Source organism: Notechis scutatus, chromosome 10 (genome assembly GCF_049901735.1).
Source record: "Notechis scutatus isolate UNSWTSFEM ecotype Mainland chromosome 10, rNotScu1.2, whole genome shotgun sequence".
Taxonomy (NCBI): Eukaryota; Metazoa; Chordata; class Lepidosauria; order Squamata; family Elapidae; genus Notechis; species Notechis scutatus.
The window spans coordinates 5,137,351-5,161,311 of record NC_142018.1 but is presented as its reverse complement, the minus strand read 5'-3'; the positions used below and the strand labels follow the sequence as shown (position 1 = coordinate 5,161,311).

The 23,961-nt window shown below is 42.6% G+C and overlaps 1 protein-coding gene across 1 annotated transcript; it reads right to left on the bottom strand.

The window, feature by feature from the left end:
- Positions 1-416: 416 nt before the first annotated feature.
- PGK1 (phosphoglycerate kinase 1) lies at positions 417-22,787 on the bottom strand. The gene is made up of 11 exons (XM_087972003.1): positions 22,661-22,787; positions 19,968-20,018; positions 17,243-17,398; positions 17,009-17,153; positions 14,562-14,665; positions 13,263-13,382; positions 9,913-10,027; positions 6,932-7,111; positions 6,664-6,841; positions 6,244-6,342; positions 417-880 (listed from the first exon to the last, which is right to left on the bottom strand). Exons 1-11 carry the CDS (start codon positions 22,723-22,725, stop codon positions 840-842), a joined length of 1,254 nt encoding a protein of 417 aa, XP_087828129.1. The 5' UTR covers positions 22,726-22,787; the 3' UTR covers positions 417-839.
- Positions 22,788-23,961: the final 1,174 nt, after the last annotated feature.

Here is a 23,961-nt window from a genome sequence, read left to right as displayed (position 1 = left end):
AAATCAACTGTAGTTCATATATAAAATAACAGTGGCAGCCATCAGTAGACTTGGAAAACAACTTGTATAGGTTGCGCATACTTCCTATAAAGATTGTCCCACCATACAAAAAAGAGAAGTTAAAAATTCTGTGCAGACATATGTACTTTCTCAATATATCAAACTGTTGTGTCAATACTGCAATCATTAGAGAAAAGCAAAGAGAATAATCTGAATATTGCTACAGTCCCTCAGTAATTGGACATGATTTTTCCTAGACATGTTAAGGGTCGACTATCTTGGTCAGTCCTTAAAACAATTCCTGGAAGACCCCTTCAGGGTCCCTTCCAGCTCTATTCTATTCTAAATATGTTCTAATGGTATAAACTTTGTACTATGTGGTGAAATTTAGAAAAAATACACCCAAAAAGGAAATATTTCTACTCACACGTAAACATTTATTTGAAAGCTTACATTCATATCTTGAAATGTATGTTCTTTGCTTGCTTGTGGATTATGTGAAGCACCTAAAGTACCACGGAAGCAAACTGGGTGGCTTTGAAAACCTGACATCAGGGAACTTCTGCCTATGTTAAAAGGCCAAAATATGAATATGTACACTGTGAAAATAACAGAAACTGTTTTAGCAATACAGTAGTTCAGATGAGAGAGCAACAGACAAATCAGCGCTAGGTGAACGGTCATCTCTACAGTACAGAGCCTGATTCCGCTTGCTTCCAATGTTCTCCCTGTGCTCTGCTGCTTGCACAGTTACGAAGGTGGTAGTGCAGGATCTACGTTAAATGCAGGCGCAGAGGAACAGTCGGAGAAGTGGTGTTTTTTATCCCCCGTTCTATGCATTACACGCTGCTCAGAGCATCGACGCCTGGAAGAAGTTTACCTGCACATGATTGAAAAGACACAAACCATAAGTAACTGACTTCAGCACAGCTCATTGCATCAGAGTCAAAGGTCCCCCCTCAACCCCTCACCTCCCAGGGGCCTTTGCTTTCTCTTGCTGAAGAGTTTAGAACTCTGAAGGAATGGGGGCCATTACAGAAAGGATTTAAGGATTTATGCACAACGAAAACAAAGTGAATTTCAATGATAGGTTTTCAATCATATGTGTTATAGTACCCAGGATTAGAAGACACATTGACTCAAGAATTTGAATTAGCCGCTCCAACTGATAACGTCTGCATGGAGAAGTATGTTCTCTTCGTGCTTGTGGAGCAGAAGGAGCAACACAGAGGCAGCCCAGGTATTCATTTCAATGGTCCTCTGGTTTTGGTTTGACTTGCCCACTGTCTAGTATGTGCTGTGTAGCAACACACAGGGAAGGGGGGGCTTTCAACAGGGAAAAGACCACCCATCACTGAAGTAGAAGTTCATCAAGGGCACCAGGTGAGATATTAATCACAAATTTTTAACCCAAATTAGATGCTGCACCAAATGTTCTTTAAAATAACAAAAATGGAGAGAAATCTGTTATCTGTTCTAAAAAAGTCACACCCTAATTCTCATATTCTTTAATAATGTATTTTAGGGAATTTAGCTAAGCATGAGTTACATCCCGAGGAAATTTCACCACCAATGTTTAGAACCACCGAGGAAAACCTACATTTTGAATGCTAACCGTGTAAACTAAAGAGGGCATTTCACTTTCATAGGCTCTCTCTACAAGTGCACATTCTTTCCCCTTCACTGTTAATTCCTAGGCAACGGAGACAAAGAACCTGTCCAGCATGGCATTTCTGGTAGTAACAGTTGCAGAAGACTTTAGTTTGGCTTATTTTTCAGACAGTAAGTAAAGGCAACAGAAAGACAAAACGTGTATGTATTGGGAAACAGCTTAATTACTAGAGGAAATAAAATCATTCACAGAACAATGCAGTCCACAAAGACACAACTATAAATTTCCCCCCCAAGACGTGACAGCATTAGACTTTGCCAACAAACTAGGAATCCAGTAGCACCTTAAAAGTCGTATCTTTAACTGCCATAAATTTTCATGGATACAATTTATCAGATGCAAATGTACTACTACACCAATGAAAACTCGCTACATAATAAATCTGTTCACTTTTAAGGTTCTAAAAGGATATTTTTTGTTATAAATTCTTTTCACTTTAAAATGTAAGTTTTGGATGATACACAAGAATTTCACAGGTAATCTAGGCTCACATGTTTTTGTTCTGACCCAATACTTGGCAAGGAGTCTCCGAGAGTCACGAACAAATCTTCACACTAACTAAATGAACTAATTGTCTCCTGCAAACACCACTCCCCTTTTGCTCCTCTTTATTCCCTATGGGAGGGGCTATTCACTGTCCACCTGTGCCTTTACTTCTGAGTTGACCCTTGTTCCTTAACTGTTCTCTTCTCCTGGCAGCTCTGCGCATGTGCACATCAGGAACAGGCTCCAGCTGTTCTTCTGCCCCACTGATCTCCGACTCCGAAAGCAGCTGATAACTGTTGGACAGCCCTGGCCCCATCTCTGCCCCCGATGCACAGCACTCATCAGAGCCTTCCCCAGACTCCAGGACTGGCCCATATTCCTCCCCAACCTCACTGTCCAAGTCTTCCACCAGCTCTGCTGGTAGGCCACAACAATTTTAGACTGGGATGAATTAATGGACCCAGTGAAAAAAGTTCTGCATACTTTTAAGAAGCCAGTTTTATCATCCTGCTTAGGCAAAGTACACATGCCTAAATTAAGGAATTTAGAAAATCAATAGCTTAATATTTTCTGCACAAAGTTGTTGTGGCTATATTCTCTTCCTATTAACTGTCTAGACCACACGAGCACTAGCAGCCTTCAGACCCTTCATGGATCACTGCCTTGTCATGGTGAAGGGGCTTGCACAGCTCAAAGCTATGAGCTAAGCCATGCAGGGTCACCCAAGACGGACAGATGACAGTAGAGTTCTGACAAAATGAGGCCCCCACTGAAGAAGGAAAGGGTAGCCCACTCCAGTATCCAAGAAAACCCCACTGACAGTACCAAAAGCTAAAAGATACGATGCCAAAAGATGAGCCCTCAGTTCGGAAGGTGCTCGAAATGCTACTGGGGAAGAGTGGAGGGCAATTACAAGTAGATCCAGAAAGAGTGAAGTGGCTGGGCCAAAACCAAAAAGATGCTCAGTTGTGGATGTGATTGGTGGGGAAACGAAAGTCTGATGCCATAAAGAACAATATTGCATAGGAACCTGGAATGTAAGATCTACGAATCAAGGTAAGCTGGATGTGGTCAAACATAAGATGGCAAGTTGAACATCAACATCTTGGGAATCAGGGAATTAAGGTGGATGGGAATGGGTGAATTTAATTCAGGTGGCCATTATACCTACTACTGAGGGCAAGAACCCCTCAGAAGAAATGGAATAGCCCTCATTGTCAATAAAAGAGTGGGGAAAGCAGTACTGGGGTAAAATCACAAAAACGACAGAACGATCTCAGTTTCAAGTCCAGGGGAACCACCGATGCTGAAGAGGCTGATTCCGACTGATACTATGAAGACCTACAACATCTTGTAGAACTAATCCCCCCAAAAAGATGTCCTTTGGAATGCTGAAGTAGGAAATCAAGAGGCAACTAGGAATTACAGGCATGTTTGGAGTACAAAATGAAGCAGGACAAAGGCTAACAGAATCGGGCCAAGAGAATATGCCAATCACAGCAAACATTCTTTTCCAACCACCCAAAAGGCAACTCCACCCATGGACATCACCAGATGATCAGTACCAAAATCAGGTTACATACTTTGCAGCCAAAGATGGAGAATCTCTGTACAGTCAATAAAAAGACCTGGAGGTAACTGTGGCTCAGATCATGAGCTTCTTACTGCAAAATCCAGGCTTAAATTGAAGAAAGTAGGGAAAATAACTAGGCTGCTTGGGCTCAGGTGTGGCCTAAATCATATCCCTTATGAATATACAAAGGAGATTTAAGGGATTCGATTTGGTAGACAGAGTGCCTGAAGAAGTAGGGACGAAGGTTCAAAACACTATATAAGGAGCAGCAACTAAAACCATCCCAAAGAAAAAGAAATGCAAAAAAGCGAAGTGGCTGATGAGGCCTTATAAGTGGCTGAGGAAAGAAGGAAAGCGAAAGACGAGAGAGAAAGGGAAAGATATACACAACTGAATGAACGTTTCAGAGAAAGCCAGGAGAAGTAAGAAGGCCTTCTTAAATGCAAAGAAATAAGAGGGAAAGACTAGAATGGGAAAGACTAGAGCAAGAAAATTGGAGCTATCAAGGGAATGTTTCATGCAAAGTTGGGCGCCCATCTTTAGAGACCTAACAGAAACAGAAGAGATTAAGAGGAGGTGGCAAGAATCCACAGAACTATACGGTCTCTGATAACCATGAGGATGGAATCGCTGACCTTGAGCCAAGCGTTCTGGAGTGGGAAATCAAACTGGCCTTAAGAAGTATTACCAACAACAAATCTAGCAGAGATGACAGCATTCCAGCTAAGCTATTTAAAATCCTAAAAGATGGTGCTGCTAAAGTGCTGGATTCAGCATGCCAGCAAATTTGGAAAACTCAACAAGCCACAGGACTGGGAAAAGGTCAGTTCACGTTCCAATCCCAAGGAAGGGCAATGCCAAAGAATGTTCCAACTACCAAACAATTGTGCTCATTTCACACACTAGCAAGGTCACGCTCAAAATCCTACCAGCTAGGCTTCAGCAGCAACAGATTTTGTTTCCTTGGCCTCCAAGATCACTGCAGACGATGACTGCATCCATTAAAAGATGCTTGCTCCTTGGGAGGAGAGCTATGGCAAGCCTAATGGCCTATTAAAAGGCAGGGACATCACACTTGGTGACAAAGGTCCGTACAGTCCAAGCTTTGGTTTTCCCAGTAGTAATGCATGGCTGTGAGAACTGGACCATAAAGAAGGCCGAGCACCCAAAAACTGATGCTTCTGAAGGGTGGTAATTGTGGTGGTGGAGAAGGTTCTGGAGAGTCCCTTGGATTGCAAACAGACCAGAACAGTCATTCCTAAAGGATGTTAACCCTGACTGTCCTTTGGAGCAGTGGTCCCCAACCTTTTTGTACCAGGGACCAGTTTCAAGCACAAACACTTTTTCAAGGACCGGGAGGATCAGTTTGGTGGTTTGCTTGCAGATGTTTCATTACCTGACTAGATAACATCTGATGTTGTTACCTAGTCGGGTAATAAAACCTCTGCCAGCAAACCACCAAGTTCAAGGAGCGCCTCGGCCCTGCCTCCCTCAGCCCCATCCTCAGGTGTCTGCCTCGTTCCTCTCTCAGTCGCTCTCTGCTGCTCCACCAGCCCAGGAAGAAACTGCTTCAAAGAAGCCGAGGTGGGGTGGCTTTTCCTGTCGCCGCAGCTCCTCCGAAGCGCCCGTTTACCCCCACGCGGTTCAATCCACAGTGCTCCGTTCTGCCTGCCTGCCTGCCTTCTTCGTTTGAGCAGCTTCGCTGATAAAAAGAGGCGAATAGTTATTATTCTCAGCCGAAGCTGCTCCGAAACGAAGAAGGCAGGCAGGCAGGCAGAACGGGCACTGAATTGAACTGCGGGCGGGTGGGGTGGGGGTGAACGGGCGCTTAGGAGGAGCTGCGGCGACAGGAAAAGCCACCCCACCCCGGCTTCTTTGAAGCAGTTTCTTCCTGGGCTGGTGGAGCAGCGAGAGAGCGACTGAGAGAGGAACGAGGCGGAGGAAACCGCCGCTGAGCCAGAGAGCAGGACAGGCTTTGGTTGCTTCCTCCCTCCCCTTCTTTCATTTGTGTCCTTGATCCCCGATCCCAGCAGCATTCACCGAAGGCGAAGAAAGCCGCCATTTTTTTTATTTTTTTTTATTTGCGGCCCGGTACAGAGTGCTCCACGGACGGTACCGGTCCGCGGCCCGGTGGTTGAGGACCCCTGCTTTGGAGGACAGATACTGAAGCTGAAGCTCATATACTCTGGCCACCAAATGAGAAGGGAGGACTCGTTGGGAAAGACCCTGATGTTGGAAAAGACAGAAGGCGAAAGGAGGAGGGGACGGCAGAGGGTGAGATGGTTAAGACAGTGTTATTGAGCATGAGTCTGAGCAAACTCCCGGAGACAGTGGAGGATAGGTGGATCTGGTATGCTATGGTCCAAGAGGTTGCAAAGAGTCAGACACAGCTTAGCAACTGAACAACAAAAAAGCCTTTGGTAGGGGCAGTGCTGAAAGAAGCTAACCAAAAAAACCACACTATTAACTCATCAGGGGTAATTTAAAAAGAAAAAAAAAAGAAACCCATTACCTTCTAGAAGTTCCAGACTGGCTCCACCTCCTGTACTAACGTGGCTAACTTTATCTTCCGTGTTCCATTTAGCACAGCAGGTAGCAGTGTCTCCTCCACCTGTAAAATAGTTTGGACTGTTTTAGGACACACAACTGGGCTAACACCAAAACGGGCCATTTGTTGCAAAAACCATTTAAAATAAGGGTCAGAGCAACCCACTTCCAGCCAGAGGTTCTCTCCAGGTACCATTCCAGTCATTCTTTGCCGGTTGGATATGTTGCACAATCCAAATAAAGGGCAAAAAAAGACAGACGGCACTGATATTACTGCATTGGCCAATGAAAGGCAACGCCCTCTGTTCCTTCCGTGAAAGACAAATTGATCCAAAAGGTAATAATCAAAATCTGACACCCGGAAGAACAATAGAAAGATTTGTACCGATAATGGTGATGCAGCCTTTGCTGGTAACTTCCACTACTTTATCCATCACGGCTTTGGTTCCTTTGGCAAACTTCTCCCACTCAAAGACACCAACTGGACCGTTCCACACAATTTGCTTGGCTCTGCCCACAGCTTCAACAAAGAGCTTAGTGCTTTCAGGGCCACAATCCAATCCCTAAGAGCAAGGGAGCAAATTAGACCATTCAGCTCCCCCGCCAGAAAGTGCAGAGAAAAAAGCAGCCTGGCCACGATTTCTTCCACTCACCATCCAGCCTGCAGGGATGCCAGAGGCCAGGGTAGCTTCCCCAGTGTTAGCGTTCTCATCAAATTTATCTGCAGTGATGAAGTCAACGGGCAAAGTGATCCGGACACCATTCTTCTCAGCTTTGGCCATCAGGTCTTTGACTATTTTTGATCCTTCTTCATCAAACAAAGAGTTGCCAATCTGGAAGAAAAAGAGATGGCACATTCAGTATCAGATAAATGGTGGTACAAGCTGCAATGAAATCGATGAGTGCCACAAAAAACCCTGGCAAAAAAGGTATTCTTAAGGAATGAAGGGAAGGACAAGGGGGGAATATGATCAAAGCCTTTAAATATATTAAGGTTCTAGAAGGCAGTATTTTCAATATTAAGCAAAGATCAAGAACATTGGAGCATAACCTCAAACTGACAGGAGAGAAGTACAAAAGTAATGCTAGAAAGTAATATGTCACAGAAAGAGTAGTGGAAGATTGGAATAAACTTCTAATGGAGCTGATGAGACAATCATCCAGTATCATGAATTTAAACATGCTTGGGATAAACACATATCCATCACCCAACAAAATAAATAAATAAATAAAACAAAACTCAAAAGGCAGATTTGATGGACCACTAAGTCTATTTCTGCCATTAAATGTCTATGAAGATTCTATTATCCAGGTCATAGTTGTGTCAAAAGTGTTTTTTTTTTTATTTTGAATAGGCAACTGGACTGGTTTTTGAGGAAAAACAAGATTTTTCTCTTCCTATCCTGGAAGCTTCAACAGTTACACTAGATGCTGTGGGAGATGGAAGGACAGTTCCTAACAGTTGAGATTAGTAGTTTCTGACAGGATGCTGGGGTGGAGGGTGAAATGGAAAAGGAAAATTGTCCCTCTTTGTAGATTTTGGGGAGTCCATATATTTGATAAGAAAACAGTCATCAACTTCCTGCCAAAACTACTTGAGGACAACACAACTGACAAGCCACAATACTTTCACTTTTACCCTGGGGAAGCCACTCATGCATATATATGGATTCCCCCAAATCCACAAAGAGGGAAGTCAGACCAATTGTCAGCACCAATTGTCAACTCTTGTCACCTACAACACTGCAAAACATCTAACCATCTTATTAGCTCCTTTTGGTTGGGAACACCATCCATCACATCAACAATTCACAGGACTTTGCCAGCAAGGTTTGGAAACTAAACTGGATCTAGATGAAACTATGGTTCCTTATGGTGTGACCTCTTCTGAACAACTGAAGCTGTCACGGCAATGAAGAAATGTCTGCTACAAGACAGCACATTAGGTAACAGAACTAACCTCAGCCCTGACCACAGATGTGCCATGTTGGGCCTCTGACTGACCACTACCTATTTTAAATACAATGAAGGTTTCTACAAACAAAAACACCAGTTGTGCCATGGGTTCACCTGTGTCCCCCATTGTGACAAATCTTTACGTGGAAGAAGTAGAAACCTAAACTCCTTCCCAGGAATTTCACCAACTCACTGGTACAGGTATGTGGATGATACTTGGGTCAAGATTAAAACACAGGAAGTGGAAACACATCAAGTCTGTGGAAAGACACCATCCAGAAGATATCAAGGAAAACTGCTGGCTTTCCTGGACTGTGCTGTGCACATTAAGGAAGACTATTAATGTCAAAGTTTACAAAAAAAATAACCTACACTGGATCAGTATTTGCACTTTAATTCTCACTACCCACTAGAACACCAATTGGGAGTGATCAGAACCTCATGCCATTGGGCTCAAAGTTTGTCTACCAGTAAAGAGGGAAAAGAAAAAGAATTAAAACACAACAAGGAACTCCTCAGAATCCTGTTGCTATCTCAACCAGGCCTTCATCAAATCCAAAATAAGACCCAACATGAGCCCCTCTACTACAGACAAGGAAAACAGCAACAAATGAAGCAACACTGTTATTCCATATGTTGCTGGAATATTTGAAAAACTCAGAAAGATTTTCAACCAACATCACAAACGTCTACATTTAAAGCCCACGAATGCATTAAGGCAGAAACTTGCCCACCCGAAGGATAAAAATTGTTTATGATGCGTGTACAATGCAGTGAGACGTGTGCAGATCTGTACACTGGTGGAGCAAAGAAACCACTTCAGAAGCACATGGCACAACACAGGAGATTTAACCCATCAGAACAAGATTCAGTGGTCCATCTGCATTTGAAAGACAAGAGTCCCTCTTCTGAAGAGAGTCCAAAGTACAAATTTTGAATACAGAAGCCCATTTATGTTAACCCCGAATAGCCCTCTCTCAACAGAAGAGGATGGATAAGACACCACCTACCCCTATTTACAATGCAGTCCTTTGGGCTGTTCCAAGATTCCACACCTCTGATTCAGGTGACCCTGAATCACAGATAAAACCCCAAGTAACCACAATGGATTTCAGACAGTGCTAAGACCAGTTAACTGCAACCCCACCCCAAAAAAAACTTTTCTTTTCCACACACACACCCAAATTCAGTCCCACCAACTTATCTCAACTGTCAATAACTGTCCTTCCATCTCCTACAGCATCCGATACAACTGATGAAGCTTCCAGAATAGGAAATGAAACGTTTTTCCTCAAAAATCAGTCAAGTTGCCGTTTCAAAATAAAAACCATTTTTGATACATTTTCTGCCATCAGTTTTCTATGTTTCTATGAAGTGACTGATGGCAAATGGGAAGTAAGAGGCTGAAGAAAAATCATTTCCAGCGTGACTTCTGAAAGTTCAGATCTAAATTAGGAGTGTTACAGTAGTTTGATCAAAGAAGCGATATTAGTCAAATATGAACTTACTTGAAAATTGTCTTGTTTAAGTATATGGCCAACAACTTACTAAATATGTAACACTGATTAATACATAGAATTGTTCCTACATATTTACTTTTCTCAACTAAAGACAACATTATAGCATACAGAGCCACTTGTCTGAGATGGACACCTGCAGAAATTAAACAAATAAATACCTCCATATTGTTGAGTACTTTGAGGAAGGTGAAGGCCATTCCACCACCAATAATCATCTCATTGACTTTATCAAGCATGTTATTGATTAGCTGAATCTTATCCTGAACCTTAGCTCTAACAAGCAGGGAGAAAAAGAGATCCAAGTTGTTAAATGTTTCTGTGGAATATTTGAAATAAAAATGCTTGACAAGAAAACAGCCAATCAGACTGTAGAAACAGTATGAAAATCACAATTTCAGGTTTTATTGTTAAATGGGAGAAACGTGTAAAACTCATTTACTTTTATTTATACAAAGCTTAAAATGGAGAGAAAGGCATTAGACACACATCACATCCATAGATGTGGTTCTCTTCAAGTCAAAAGAGTTGAAGCTCTAAATTGATTTGACACATTCGTTCTCCACTCTGGTTAGAAAAATCAAAATATTATCTATTATCAATATAAATAATTTATAATTATCCAAAATGTATTGAGGTAGACAGACCCTAACCCTGTTGTTCCAAACCCTTTTACAGAATGGGCTGTTACTGTGTTCTTTGGATGAAGACATGTATTAAAAGTTGGACTTTTAAAAAAGAAAAAAATCCAAAAGAGGAAGACTCCAACATCTCCTCTCCAAAAGATGTTAGCTGTGCTGGGCTGCCCCCTCCTGTCCAAAAGTCTCACTCTGGTAATCAGCAGCTGAAGCTGCTCGTGGTTCTTCAGCTGTAAGGGCCAAATCTGGACGAAGCAGATCTCCAAACCCTCCCTCTCTCTCTCACACAAGTAAGCTGCCTATAATAAAATGATTCTGGAAATAAAGCGATTCTGGAAATCTACTCCAGATCGCCAGAATTATGGATTTGTATTTCTCCAAAGTAAAATATAACCAGGAAATCATGTTGTTTCCTAATAGCAATGCTTAATATCTCTGTGGGCAAAAAGCAATAAATACAATGGTTTAAGCACAATCACAATCACTTTATACTGTAGTACCTTTGATTTCTAACTACTGCGAGTTCTTTTATTTCCTCTTAATTATATTTTATTGTCTACATGTAGGCTTGTATTTTCTTTAAAGTTATTATGATCACCAATTAATAACTATTTAATTATTACTGGTGTAATACTCTATTTTGGTTTGAGTTCCACAGCTGCTGTTTTGTACACCATGGGATGCCGAAGGAGATGATCGTGGCAATGGACTCTGCGGATGGACGGGATGTGCAGACAACCAGACCCAAGTGGCCAAATAGGCAAAATGGTGGCTCGCTCCAAAACCAGCAGATTGTTTAGGATGCCCTTTATCTAGCAAATGCCAGCACAAGATCTTTCCAGGAGGAATGGGACAACTTGCCTCAGGCAACTCTCTCTGGCAAACTCGCCACGGCCAACTCCCCTTAAGACAATTTGTTGTGGAACAATTTGACAATTCTATGTAATCATTTAAAATAAATAATTATTTTAATTTTTGTTGTCCACATTTCATTCCGTCCCTCCTTTTGTATCCTTTCTTTAATTATTCTATCCCACCATTTCTTTGATACTACAGGCATGATATTCCGCTCTGAAAAAAAAATCGGGGCCGGCCAAAAGAGACCCCCCGCCGCGCGCCCGCTGCTTTCCCTTGCCGGGGCCGGGCGGCGGCGTGTTGCACGGAGGCTGGTCTGTGGCTGGCCCAGCTCCCTTTTCCTGCCGCTCAGCGGCCTCCACTCGCACCGCCCGGGCTCCGCTCAGGTATCCGGCTGGGGCTGTCAGGAGTTGCTACCGCTGGCGCAGCTCCACGCGGCTCCAGTCCCGCGTTGCCTCGGGAAGGGAAAGGCAAAACCAGGAGCCGCTGCTGCCATTGCAAAGCACCGCCGCGGCTCTTCCTTTTGCCTTTCCTTCCTGAGGCAACGCGGACTGGAGCCGCTGAGCCGTGCCAGCAACTCCTGACTCGGGCTCCAAGGGGAGGGGAAGGAGGAGAAGAAGGGGTGGGGGGAAAGAAGGGGCGATTCCCAAAAAAATCGGAATTCCGATTTTAATCGGAAGAATATCATGCCTGATACTAGTGTAACTCTTGTCCCACAGTAAGTTGTCCTGTGGCAAGTTGTCATAGGCCCTTTCCAGACGGTACTAAGATTGCCCCCAATGCTGTCAGACAAGGATAGACAAGAGCACCACGGGTTATTTCTGCTAGAGGAGCCTGGGGCATGTTGACCTCCATCCCCATGTGCCGATCCAATCCCTGCCTCTGTTGCTCAACTGATGCCTGAGACAGAAAAGACACTTGTGGATCTTCTCAGCCCTGGGAATAGAGACCCAAATGGTTCCTGCTCTTCAGCTGTTCCTTGAGCCAAAGTCTTAGGTGAAGTGAGAACCAAGCTGAGCCAGATTCTGCTCTTGGCTGTTGTTGTTTTTAAACCTTCTAGAGCAGGGTGTCCAACCTTGGCAACTTTAAGACTTGTGGACTTCAACTCCCAGAATTCTCAGCCAGCAAAGCTGGCTGAGGAATTCTGGGAGTTGAAGTCCACAAGTCTTAAAGTTGCCAAGGTTGGACACCCTGTTCTAGAGTGAAGTGCAGGAGAAGCTGGGCTCTGAGGATAGCAGGGCTTTATAGCTCAACTTCATGCTGAAGTTTTACATTAGGAACCTTTTGATTTCAAGAGAGCATTTTTGAAGTGGAAAACTGTATTGGTCACCTCCCCTAAGAGAGCTCCTTGCTGTGGAAGCAAGCTAGGTAGAAAACAAAACACTGGGCCAGGTGCAGGAGGAGGGACTGGACCGTCCGTCATTCGCTCCCCCTGTGTAGCTATACTGAGGGCTGTTCGGGTGCTGAATCCCCTTCCCGTCAGTTTTGTGCAACTAATTTCAGAATCTGGCCCTACTTAACAATATTGGTCCAATATTCCGTCGTCCCCTGAAACATCAAATAAAACTGAATTTATACTGCAATTCAGCATATTTCCATTAAATACTTGTCTTGGAATTAAAAATATTAATCTGCTATTTGATACGTTCCCTTGTAAAAAAAAAAAAAACCCAACGTGTTTCTCTTGAATGCTGCAGGAGTTGTGTGTCCAGTTACAGAACCATCCTGGCATAATGGCAAAAGTTTCAATTTACACACGGAACTGCTGAACAGGCGGTATATGTGCTAACCCTGCTTGAAAGGCCAAACACATACAGAACTATTTTAATTGATCCAACTCATAATAGTGTATATACCAAGCCTGAGGCAGGTTGTTTTTTAAGTCACCAAAAGATAACATGGCCATAAATGTTAATTTGAAATATTTGCCCATATAATAAACCCCAACAAACTAGTAATTAGAGGGTCGTCCCCCCAAGTTGAATGAAAACAAAGAGCTGAAACAATTTTGTTCTTACCCTCCAAGGATTGCCAAAAAGGGGTGTTCTGGGTTCTCTAGAGCTTTAGCAAAATAATCCAGCTCTTTCTTCATTAGAAAGCCGGCAGCTTTTTGAGGCAGATTGACCCCAACCATGGAACTGTGGCAGAAGGGAGGAAAACATCAGTAACTTGCAATATAGATAAGCACCTGGGCCCATTTGTTTGATCCTACAGAGGTAATTCAATTAAAACAAATCTATTCAAGTATTCGGTTAAAATATCCGCAAACCCACCCAAAGTCATATACTGATATTTTTGATTTGCAGATTTTGCATGGATTAAAATCTTTCAATAACCTTTTTTTGTTGTTTTTTTAAACGTTGCTCACTATTTCTTCCACAAATCTAAAATTCATATTAAAAATATTGCTTGAGAAAGAGAACATTTACAGTATGTTTGGTAGACAAGTTAGGCACTCCTAGTGCCTTACTAAGATTCTTCTAATGGCTTTTTTAATATCAAGACCAACGTACCCAACACTTACAGCAGTCAATATTTTCTATTGAGCTAAACTTCATCACTAACACAAAAGATAGGTTAAGAAAAAACTCAACCTAACAGAACCAAAGTTTTGAAAAGATTAAATTATATTTTCGTGGCTGCAATTCGGCTGGCTTCGCAATCCCCGCTCACAGCCCAACAACAGTACTGGAGAGAGGGAATGGGTCAGAAGGCAGGGAGGTCATGGCGGGCAAAGGGAGGCAAAGAGCTTCAGCTCGGAGCCTGAGACAACGCCAGCCTCCCGAGGTCACTTGCGGGGAATGTCTATGAAACGAGGAGTCCGTTTTCCAAACAAAATGAATGCAGCTGATTGGATAGTAATTAATAGCGGTGGGAAGACCAAGGGAAAAGGGAAAGTTAACCATGCTATTTGCATGAGAAAATATTAGAATTGGTTTCGTGACTTTTGTAACCATGTTGGTATATAGTCATTGAGAAAAGTAATGTCCTTAGTTTATTTACTGGATGAATCAAGTGGGACGGTTGACATATATTTTCTCAAATGTAAAGCATTCAAAATAAAAAAGTTTATTACAGTAACTATTATAGAAACAGTCTTCCCAGTATATTGAGGTTTGTCCTAGAACACGGGTGTCAAACTCGGCGCATCATGTTGCTGTCCTGTGAGTTTTCCCATTTGGGGAGCTGGAATGCATGTGGCCTGCGCATGACGCACCCGGCCCACAGGCCGCCAGTTGGACACCCGTGTCCAAGAAGAACCGTTAATGCCACAAGAAGACTTTAACTCAGGGCCCAATGTGACAACAAAGGCTCACCTGTGAGCTCTATGTGCAGTTCCAAAAGCATCATTAATGTAAACATCTCCTAATTTAGAAAGTGATGCTCTGAAAGCATCCACTTTTGCAGAATCAGCCTTGATCTGGAAGAAAATAAAAAAAGAGTAAGTCAACTGACATTCATTCCTAAAACACCCCCCCCGCCCCCCCACGGCTACCACAGCATTAAGGTTTACAAAAAAGCTCCCTAAATATAAAAATACTGCTACGCAAAGGGTGGCAAAAGGGAAACTTTCACCAGGAAGAGGATGATGAAGTAAAAAGTAACTAGCAGGTATGTTACCTAGTCACTTTGAGCTTTTTGACCTAGCTACCCAACATGCCCCCGATTTAAAAAAAAAACATGAAAGAAACTGTTAAGGTGCTCCCTCTCCTAAAGACAAAGAATTTGGAGATAAACTGCCTCCTCTACTGAGAATTGCCCTGAAAGCGATGTGGGCTCTTCCCACCTTTGTGATAAGCAGCAGAAGAACACCACTCTCCGGATAGGACCTGCCCTCAAATCATGAGAGGGTTTTGAGGGGAAAGAATTCTTTCAAGGTTGCTCGAGCTGTCCATGCTTTATTTATTTATTATTTATTTATGTATAGATTTGCATTTTATGTGGCAGCATGTTTCACAATTCCATTGGGATCAACTAATTCAAACATGTTTTAAGATGATTACTCGGGCTCATCGATGTGCATGGTGCTTGATAGACAGCACCACCTCTGAAGCTGATGCCTAACAGAGCTTTCAAACCAAAACTGAAGGAGAAAAGGACGGCAGCAAAGGATCAAATGCCAGGTGAAAGAAACCCCTTCATATGAAAGAAGCAGCAATGGGATATATAGGAAGAAGTTCAAGTGGGAATTAAGGTGGCCTTCAGGAGTTCATTTGCACATGCTTTTACAGCATTATATGGGTAGTCTCCACCAACCTGCAAAAGGGCATCGTACTGTATAGCAATATTTTAAACTCAAAATAGTTCAAGGTGGGGGCAAACTTGAGGCTTAATGGGGTCAGAGATGCTAAGAAAAGAAACTGACTGGGAACAAGTTCTCTCAATGACCTTCAAGAAAATGTCAGCGGTACAAGATAGCATGGGCACCAGATGGCTGTCTGAAAAATATGTGGATCCTAGTCAAAGGTTTCTCTTAGCACAGGATATATGAAAACTTCATCAGATAATAAATAGGGTTTTTTGTCAATTTTTTCTTGCATAGTTACTTTTAATTTAGACTCCTCCTTTCTTTGCCTTAATACAAATCCCATCTTTTTTAAAGCCTCAATACTATAATTTCATCCAAATAATTTATTTATTTAATTTGTAAAATTTATTGGCCACCCATCTTACCATAGGGTAACTCTGGGCGGGTTTACAGTTACGTATACAGTTACAACATAAAATGTTAAAATCAAACCTTAAAACCAAGGACACGGGGAGAGTGGGGGAGTTAGAATCTGTTATTACTCAATACCCAACACCTCCATTGTGCTGTTCCCCAATGGGGCCCCAGACCAACTGGAAGAGCCAGGTCTTTAGGCCCTTACGAAAAGATAGGAAGGTGTGGTCAACCTGACATTGGGAGGGCAGGGGGGCAAGATGTTCCAGAGGGCAGAAGACCCTCCTCTGCACCCTGTAAGCCAAATAGTATTAGCTCTATGCGTGCCTTTCAGTGTCCATTAAAAAATAAGAGGTATAAGATCTGACAATGCAATCTTAAAATTATTTTTTTTCCAGCACATCAGCCTTCAAGTGGGATAGAAAATGGGGGCAGCTTGGGTTTTTTTTTCCATGGTAAAGGAACAAGGAAAGAGCCAGCTGTAAATGAATGGACCACTTCATACTGGCCCTGATGTTTCCAACTTAAAACTCTAAGAGAGGGGAAAGGGAAGAGTAAGAGAGGGGAAGGATAGAGTAGGGAAAACAGTTTAAAAAAACCATATTTTGTGACTGTCTGTAAGATGGCTTCCTTTCTGGAAAAGATAAACAGTGATAGGACCCTCTTTTTCTAAAGTCTACTTTGGTTTAGCTTTCAAAGGGATTCCCAATGTGTAATAGCATGCGATCCTTCATTTTTGGTGCTTTATTTTCCATTTCAGGAATATGAATATTTTCTGAATAACCATATGTTCAGTGGGAATGGAAGGTAATGCATGCCTTTCAGTGTCCATTAAGAAATAAGAGGTCTAAGATCTGACAATGCAATCTTAAAATTATTTTTTTCCAGCACATCAGTCTTCAAGTGGGATAGAAAATGGGGGCAGCTTGGTTTTTTTTCCATGGTAAAGGAACTGTGCTACAGAGAAATTAAGTTATTCTTCCTGTTACATTAACATCAGAAAGCATGAAGTATTATTAACAGATTATCAAACATGGCTTCATTACTTTTGTAACTTCTTTGAGAGGCACACAATATGACGCTGGTGGCTGTCAATCTCACCTTATTGCCTGAAGGATCCTTCCCCTTTCCTTCTTCTTCTACGTGGAATCGGAGGTTTTCCAAAAGAATAACGGAGCCATCTGCAGGATTGGCGCAAGCTGCCTCTACCTCTGAACCCACACAGTCTTTCAGGAATTTGACGTCTCTAGAGATGATCCAAGATTTAGACTCAGTTTTTTGAAGCGGAAAATATTTTATAGCGTTTCTACCGCATGATATCTTGGTATCTTTTACCTGCCAAGCAGTGATTTGAGTTCAGCTGCTACCGGTTCCAAAGAGAATTTATCAGGCATTGCAACTCCGTCAGGCCGGCCCAGATGACTCATCAATACTACAGATTTGGCGCCTTTGTCCAGACAGTGCTTGATGCTCGGGACTGCTGCCTTGATTCTATGAAATCGGAAGAAAAACGGGAAAGTTTAATTTATGATCTTCATTATAAGCACCTATCAAGGGAAACCCTCCTGCTGTGTAGGCAAATATTTAATACAGAATGATCCATGGGCTCTGCCTGCAATATAAGAGTCTGTGGGTCATCAATAAACAATGAAGGTCACAAACACTCAGGACTCTAGTTCCATAAGTAACAGCCAGCAGGCCCAACTGTTAGTAACCAAATTACAGGCAATCCTCAACTTACAACCACAATTGAGCCCAAAATTTCCACCGCTAAGCAAGACAGTTAAGTGAGTTTTGCCCCAACTTTCTTACCACTGTTACTGTGAATCACTTCAGTTGCTAAGTTAGGAACACAGTTGTTCAGTGAAGCCAGCTTCCACGCTGACTTTGCTCATCAGGTCAGAGAAGATGATCATGTGACCCCAGGACTCAGCAAGCGTCACCAATACGAGCCAGTTGCCCATTTTGATCACGTGACCATGAGAATAATGCAGTGGTAATTAAGTGTGATTTTTTTTTAGTGACGTTGTAACTTTGAATGGTCACTAAATGAATGGTTGTAAGTCAGGGACTACCTTTATAAACTAAAACATCTAAGGGCCACCAATTTGGGCTATACATTATACCATCACATGATCTCTTGCCATCAAAATCCTACCTGTAGACTCTTCTTCTGCTCACTAATTTGTATATCTTGAACTACTTGAATGATTTGATCAATATTATGTAATTCAGAAGATTCAGTAATCCTGCCACACATAAAACCATTTTGATCCTATAAACATTATCAAAACAATTTGGTGCGCAAAAGAGGAGCTCTTGTGCAAGGGCAACTATCTATCTATCTATCTATCTATCTATCTATATATATATATATATATATATATATATATATATATATATATACACACACACAACACACACACGCATATACATATATATGGATCTTTGGTTATTCGGGTTTTCTCCCACGTAAAATTGGAAGTATCTAGGCGACGTTTCGATGAAGTCTCATTCATCATCTTCAGGCTTGTGTCTTCGGCTCTGTGCTTCTCAGAGTAATGTGAGCTTGCAGCTGCTTCTTCCTTTTAACTGCTAGTGGGTGTGTGACTTGATTGGGTGGGGGCTTGGCTGTGTTCTGATTGGCTGGGGGTGTGTTCTGTTCAGGTGGGGGCTTGGTTGTGCTCAGGTTAGTCTTAGTTGCTGGGGGATTTGAGCTGGTGAGCTGTGATCCTGCTGTTTGGCTTCGTGTTCGTGGTCGTGCCGCATCTTCATGGTGGGCGTCAGTTTGCTTCATGTATGGGTCGGAGGGGTTTGAAGCGGGTAGTGATGCAGCTGTGGTGCACCACGCCAGACAACGACCTCAGAAAATAAATAAATAAATAAATAAATATATATATATATATATATATATATATATATATATATACACACACACACACACACACACACACACACACAATACTATATATATATATATATATAACGATATACCTCATAATATATATATATATATATATATATATATATATATATATATATATATATACACACACACACACACACACACACACATATACATACATACATATATATACACATACATATATGTATGTATATGTACATATATATGGTATTCAGCTTTGTTCGGGTATTTTCCCACGTCACAGACGAACACTATACAGAAGCCTGATGATGGCATATGAGATTCTGCCGAAATGTTGCTACAACTTTAAAAGCACAACTATAATGACGTGGGAAAATACCCAAACAAAGCTGAATACCATACATGTAAGTACCCGTGAAAACTTAAGAAAACACACACATCTATATATATATATAGAGAGAGAGAGAGAGAGAGAGACTATATATTTATTCTTGTAACTATAACTCTACAAAGACATTTTCAAACAATTGCTTAAAAAGATAAAGATTTACTATCACTTAAAAGCAAAAGTTTGTTTTGCACCCAACCACCCTAAAATTCGATCCTGCAGCAAAGGCAGGGTTCAACTCATTAAGCCAAAAGGAAGATGCTCCCTCGGGAGAATTTATGTGGGCCTATTTGGGGCCTCCTTGCCTCATCTTCTTTTGTCAGCCTAACAGAAAGATGCACAACACAGCACACATAATATGAAAAGGAAAGGAAAGTGACTTCCAGAAGAAGTCACTTTTAAAATTGGTGGATCAGAATGCATCTTTATGCTTAAAAGTTAGACGGAAACCAGGAGCAGTCTCATATGAAGCCAGATCAATTGTTGTCAAGTCTACAAACTTAACAGAACAAACGGACTTGAAAAATATTTAAAAGCCTGATTTGGAGACAATACTGATTGATCTTTTTAACAGATAAACAGAGTTGGAAGGGACCTTGTAGGTCATCTAGTCCAGCCCCCCACCCAAGCAGGAGACCCTAAACCATTGCTAACAGATAGCAGTCCAGTCTCTTCTTGTAACTCATCTTAAAATTAAAATAAAAAAACCCCTATGGTCTCACTTACAATCCATTGGAATACACAGAACTACCCAGAGCTCTTAGGAATTAAAAATAACCACTTACCTTTGATTGTTGGTTATTTGATTATTCTTCATTGGTACATTGAAATCAACCCTTAAAAAGAATAAGATAAAATTTTACTGTTATTAGTAGATTAAAGCATTGCATTGGCAATAATAAAATCCTACAAGATTTTTTAAAAGGGCCTACATCCAATTATATTTGGGTACAAAATGATCAGATATTGCATTATTCTAACAGGGCCATTCCTAGATACCTAATAAACAAATTAAGAAAACTATCTCAGTCATCCAGGTCTGGTTGTCCTAAGGGTGCTTTTTCAAGAAGCAACTGGACTTTCCGGTTTTTCTTTGAAGATGTTTCTCTTCTCGTCCAAGAAGCTTCTTCAGAGAAGAGAAACCAGAAAGTCCAGTTGCCTCTTGAAAAAGCACCTTTGGGACCAACAGTAGTGTAAAAATGTTTTAAAATAATGGACAGGTTTTGGATTCAGGTAAATTGTTATGGTCAAAGTTTAATGTACCTTTATATCTGCATTTCTGTTGCAAACTCTAGTTTTCTTGGCTAACTGCTTAAACCTCTTTCTATTTGGTGTACCCCACCCCAAACGTCCACCCCACCAGTCTTTGGCTACATAAAGCAGGGAGTAAATATGTGGATCAGACTCCTGGCCAGCTTTTAAAGGCTGTTAATTACTTCAGTCGCAGCTAGAACTGAGGACTGTTCCTGCTCTATACATTTGAAGGTTGGAGGAGCTTCAGAGTCCATTTTTACAAAGCCATGCTTTCTGCCTCAAAGGGGAAGCAACAGGAAATTATGTTGAACAGTGTAAGCAGGAAGACACAGAGTTGTAAAGTTGAATTTTGTCTTGGGCAATTGAAAAACCAATTTCAGGAGATATCTTGGCTCAGAATATATGATCTCAAAATAACAATCCCCATATTTCCAAAGAATCAAGTGAAGCAACAGATCACACCTTTTTTTCACTTAATTAGCATGTAACTTCTTATTTAATATAGTAGTTAAATACTAATTGGAAATAGTAACTGAAACAAAAATGATTATTTGAAGGGGACAACTTAAACATGTAGAAAAAGCCAATAATTCAAATAAATAATTGGATAGCAATTTAGGATATAAATATGGGTGCAAGTGAAATGGAAACTAAGAGGTGTTGACCTCTGCCATCTGAATCAAGACTCTATTACTCCACAGGATCAGAAATGGGAAACCCACAGCTTTGTGAATCAGATACTCAAACTCTGTCAGAACAGAAGGGGAAGTACACCCCCCCTTAAAAAAAAAAAAGTGGAAGGACTTTGATCCAGATTGTAAATCGACAAACACTGGGTATTAGCACAAATCATTTTGTGAAAGAAAAAAAATGAATTAGTGAATTATGTCAATGCACATTGTCTCTGGGACAAAATATTTTTAAAGACAAGAAATGAATCATTAGAGATTAATTTATGATATGTACTGAGGGTAATTAAAGCAGGTTCCAGAATGAAGCTTGCAGATTTCATGACAAAACTCCCGCCATCCAACCCACTTTCAGCAATGCATTAGAAGGGGTTGTTGCTCGGATGTGGTTAAAACTGCAACTCCTATCAGGCAGCGCTCGCATGTTCAATACTGACGGATGTTGGCAGTGATATTGCAAAATCTGACAGCACATCCATTTTACATGCAGCAAGCAACAGGAAAAACAGCCAGCCCTCAAGGCAAGGAAAAACACTGATGTGGCTGTAAATTCAGAGAGCCTTTTTCTCTCTCTACATAAAAAGACAAAACATCTTGAGTAGGGAAATGGCTTCAAGAGAATAATGGTAGAATGCAAAATCCTAGCTAGTCCTCAATGACCTTGAGCAAATGTTTCATTTATTTTACGGTCTTAGCCTTAAAATTATTTAAAACACCATCTCAGTTCCACACAAAACTGCAGTTATCCTAGCAGTTGTTCGTTTCCTTTTCAGGCACAGATTTAAAAAAGTTAGTTCTTTTGTCTCTGTCTTATTTTGCTAATGAGACCCTTGGTTTTCAATGGCAGATGGACCGTTATCTATCTATTCTATCTTCTTGTGCCCTATCCCTTATCAGACTGTTGGCAATCCTATTTTTATCTACAGCCGCAAGAAAAAGTACTGCTGACTTTTGTCCAAACCAGTCCCTTAGAGCAGGGCTCTCCAACCTGGGCCCCTTTAAAGCCTGGCAGACTTTCAACTCCCAGAATTCCCCAGCCAGCCAAAGCTTCAACTTTAAGCCGGGTGGACTTCAACTCCCAGAATTCCCCAGCCAGCTTTGCAGGCAGGGGACTTCTGGGAGTTGAAGTCTGCCAGGCTTTAAAGGGGCCCAGGTTGGGAGACCCCTGCCTTAGATTACCTATAGATCGTCATCTATGTACCCATTGGAAGAGATTATTACCCTTTCCCATTTCCACAGACCCTCCCTCGCCTCCCCACTCCTGGCCCCGAGACCCTCGCACCTCCATTGAGCCCCGAAGGGGTGGGGGTGGGGTCTTCCGCGGGGGGGTGTGTGGAAGCGGTTCAGGTTCGGGGACCTGGAAGGCGCTGGGCGCCCCCGGAGCAGCGCTGTGAGGCGCCTTCTCGGAGCAGCTCAGCCCCCGCGGGCCCGTGCCCCCCCCGCGGAAGACCCCACCCCACCCCTTCGGAAGGGCAGCCCCTTCCCCCCACACACACACACACACAAGCCACGGGGGCTCCCCGCTGGAGCGTCACCTCATGACGACGCGCTTGCCCTTCACGTCGACTTTGTCGAGGGTGAGCTTGTGGGAGAGCGACATCTCGGCGGCTCCGGCAAAGCAAGCGACCTCCGGCTGAGCAGCGAGCGAGCGAGGCAGGGAAAGAGCGCGGGAGGCCGGCGGGGCTCTTGGGCAAGGTCGGGGGAGGCCCCGCCCCGCCTCCGCTTCCTCTGGATAGGCTGAGCCGCCTCCCCGGCTTTCGCGCGATTCGCCGAGTCGGCCCGTCAATCCCAGGCAGAGGTGGGGCTGCTTGGCCGATTCGGAAAGTCGCGTTTGGCTTGGACGGAAAGCTCCCTTTCCCCACCCACCCCTCCTTTTTGCCGAGTTCGGATTGGTCGCCGTCGGCATCGCTCACGGCGATGTGTGTTCAGGTTGGACGATTTTCTGGTCCAATTGGGTTGCTTTCGGAGGTCAGCGCTGGGAAACTTCTGCGCCTATTCTAGGGTCCCTTTGATGAGCATGCGCAGTTTTTCCTTGCGTAATCCCCGCGAAGGGCATCCCGGAGATGGGCCGACTTTTGCGCCCCCTCCCCCTTTTCGCCTCTTTGAGCCCCCTGAGGCGGCTTCGTTGACTTGGTGCATGGACGTTTCCCTCCTTTTCCCTTGTAAATCCCCACTTTCTCTATGGGATCTCTGCAGGTGCTCCCCCTCAGCGTTTCTGGATCGCGCTTCCCATCATCTCACTCAACCTGCGTAGAGCAAGAGACAAGAAAGTAATACCTGGGTACCTTCCTCGTTCCTCTGCTCCGCCATTGCACCTAAACATTGCCTGTTATACTTTAAAACGGCTTTTTTTCCTCTTTCTTTCTCTCATTCTTTTTCTTTCACTCTTTCCTTTCTTCTTTCTCTCTCTTTCTTTCTCTTTCTTTCCTTCCTTCTTTCTTTCTCCCTTCCTTTCCTCCTTCCTTCCTTCCTTCATTCTCAATCGCACCCTGCTGTTGGTACTTTGCTTTGATGGCACAAGATAAAATGAATAAAACGGTTCGCAAAAGTCTTTTAGTGTCCGTATTAGTTTCATTGTGCCATTGGCTACTTTATTGATCCTGGAAAAGGAAAACGAAGTCTATGCAATTTGTATTACGAAAGGAATCCATAATTACCATGGTTAAAACTGCCGAATCAAAGTCAAAAATATTGCATTCTTTGATATTCTTCTCGAAAGAAATTCATTGCTCCCAAGTCTGCATTTCACCTTTCTTGCCCTTGGTGCCAACTGGACTCAACTGCTCCAAGTCTGAAGAACAGCAACAATGGAGGGGAGGAAAGACCCGCCACGTCG

What these genes read in the sequence shown, in the direction of transcription:
- PGK1 (XM_087972003.1), bottom strand. Translation starts at nt 22,725, where the DNA reads ATGTCGCTCTCCCACAAGCTCACCCTCGACAAAGTCGACGTGAAGGGC. An exon ending in GGCAAGCGCGTCGTCATGAG is followed by an intron (nt 20,019 to 22,660) that starts GTGACGCTCCAG and finishes ATTCTTTTTAAG; the next exon opens with GGTTGATTTCAATGTACCAA. An exon ending in AAGTACTCAACAATATGGAG is followed by an intron (nt 7,112 to 9,912) that starts GTATTTATTTGT and finishes TTTTTCTTCCAG; the next exon opens with ATTGGCAACTCTTTGTTTGA.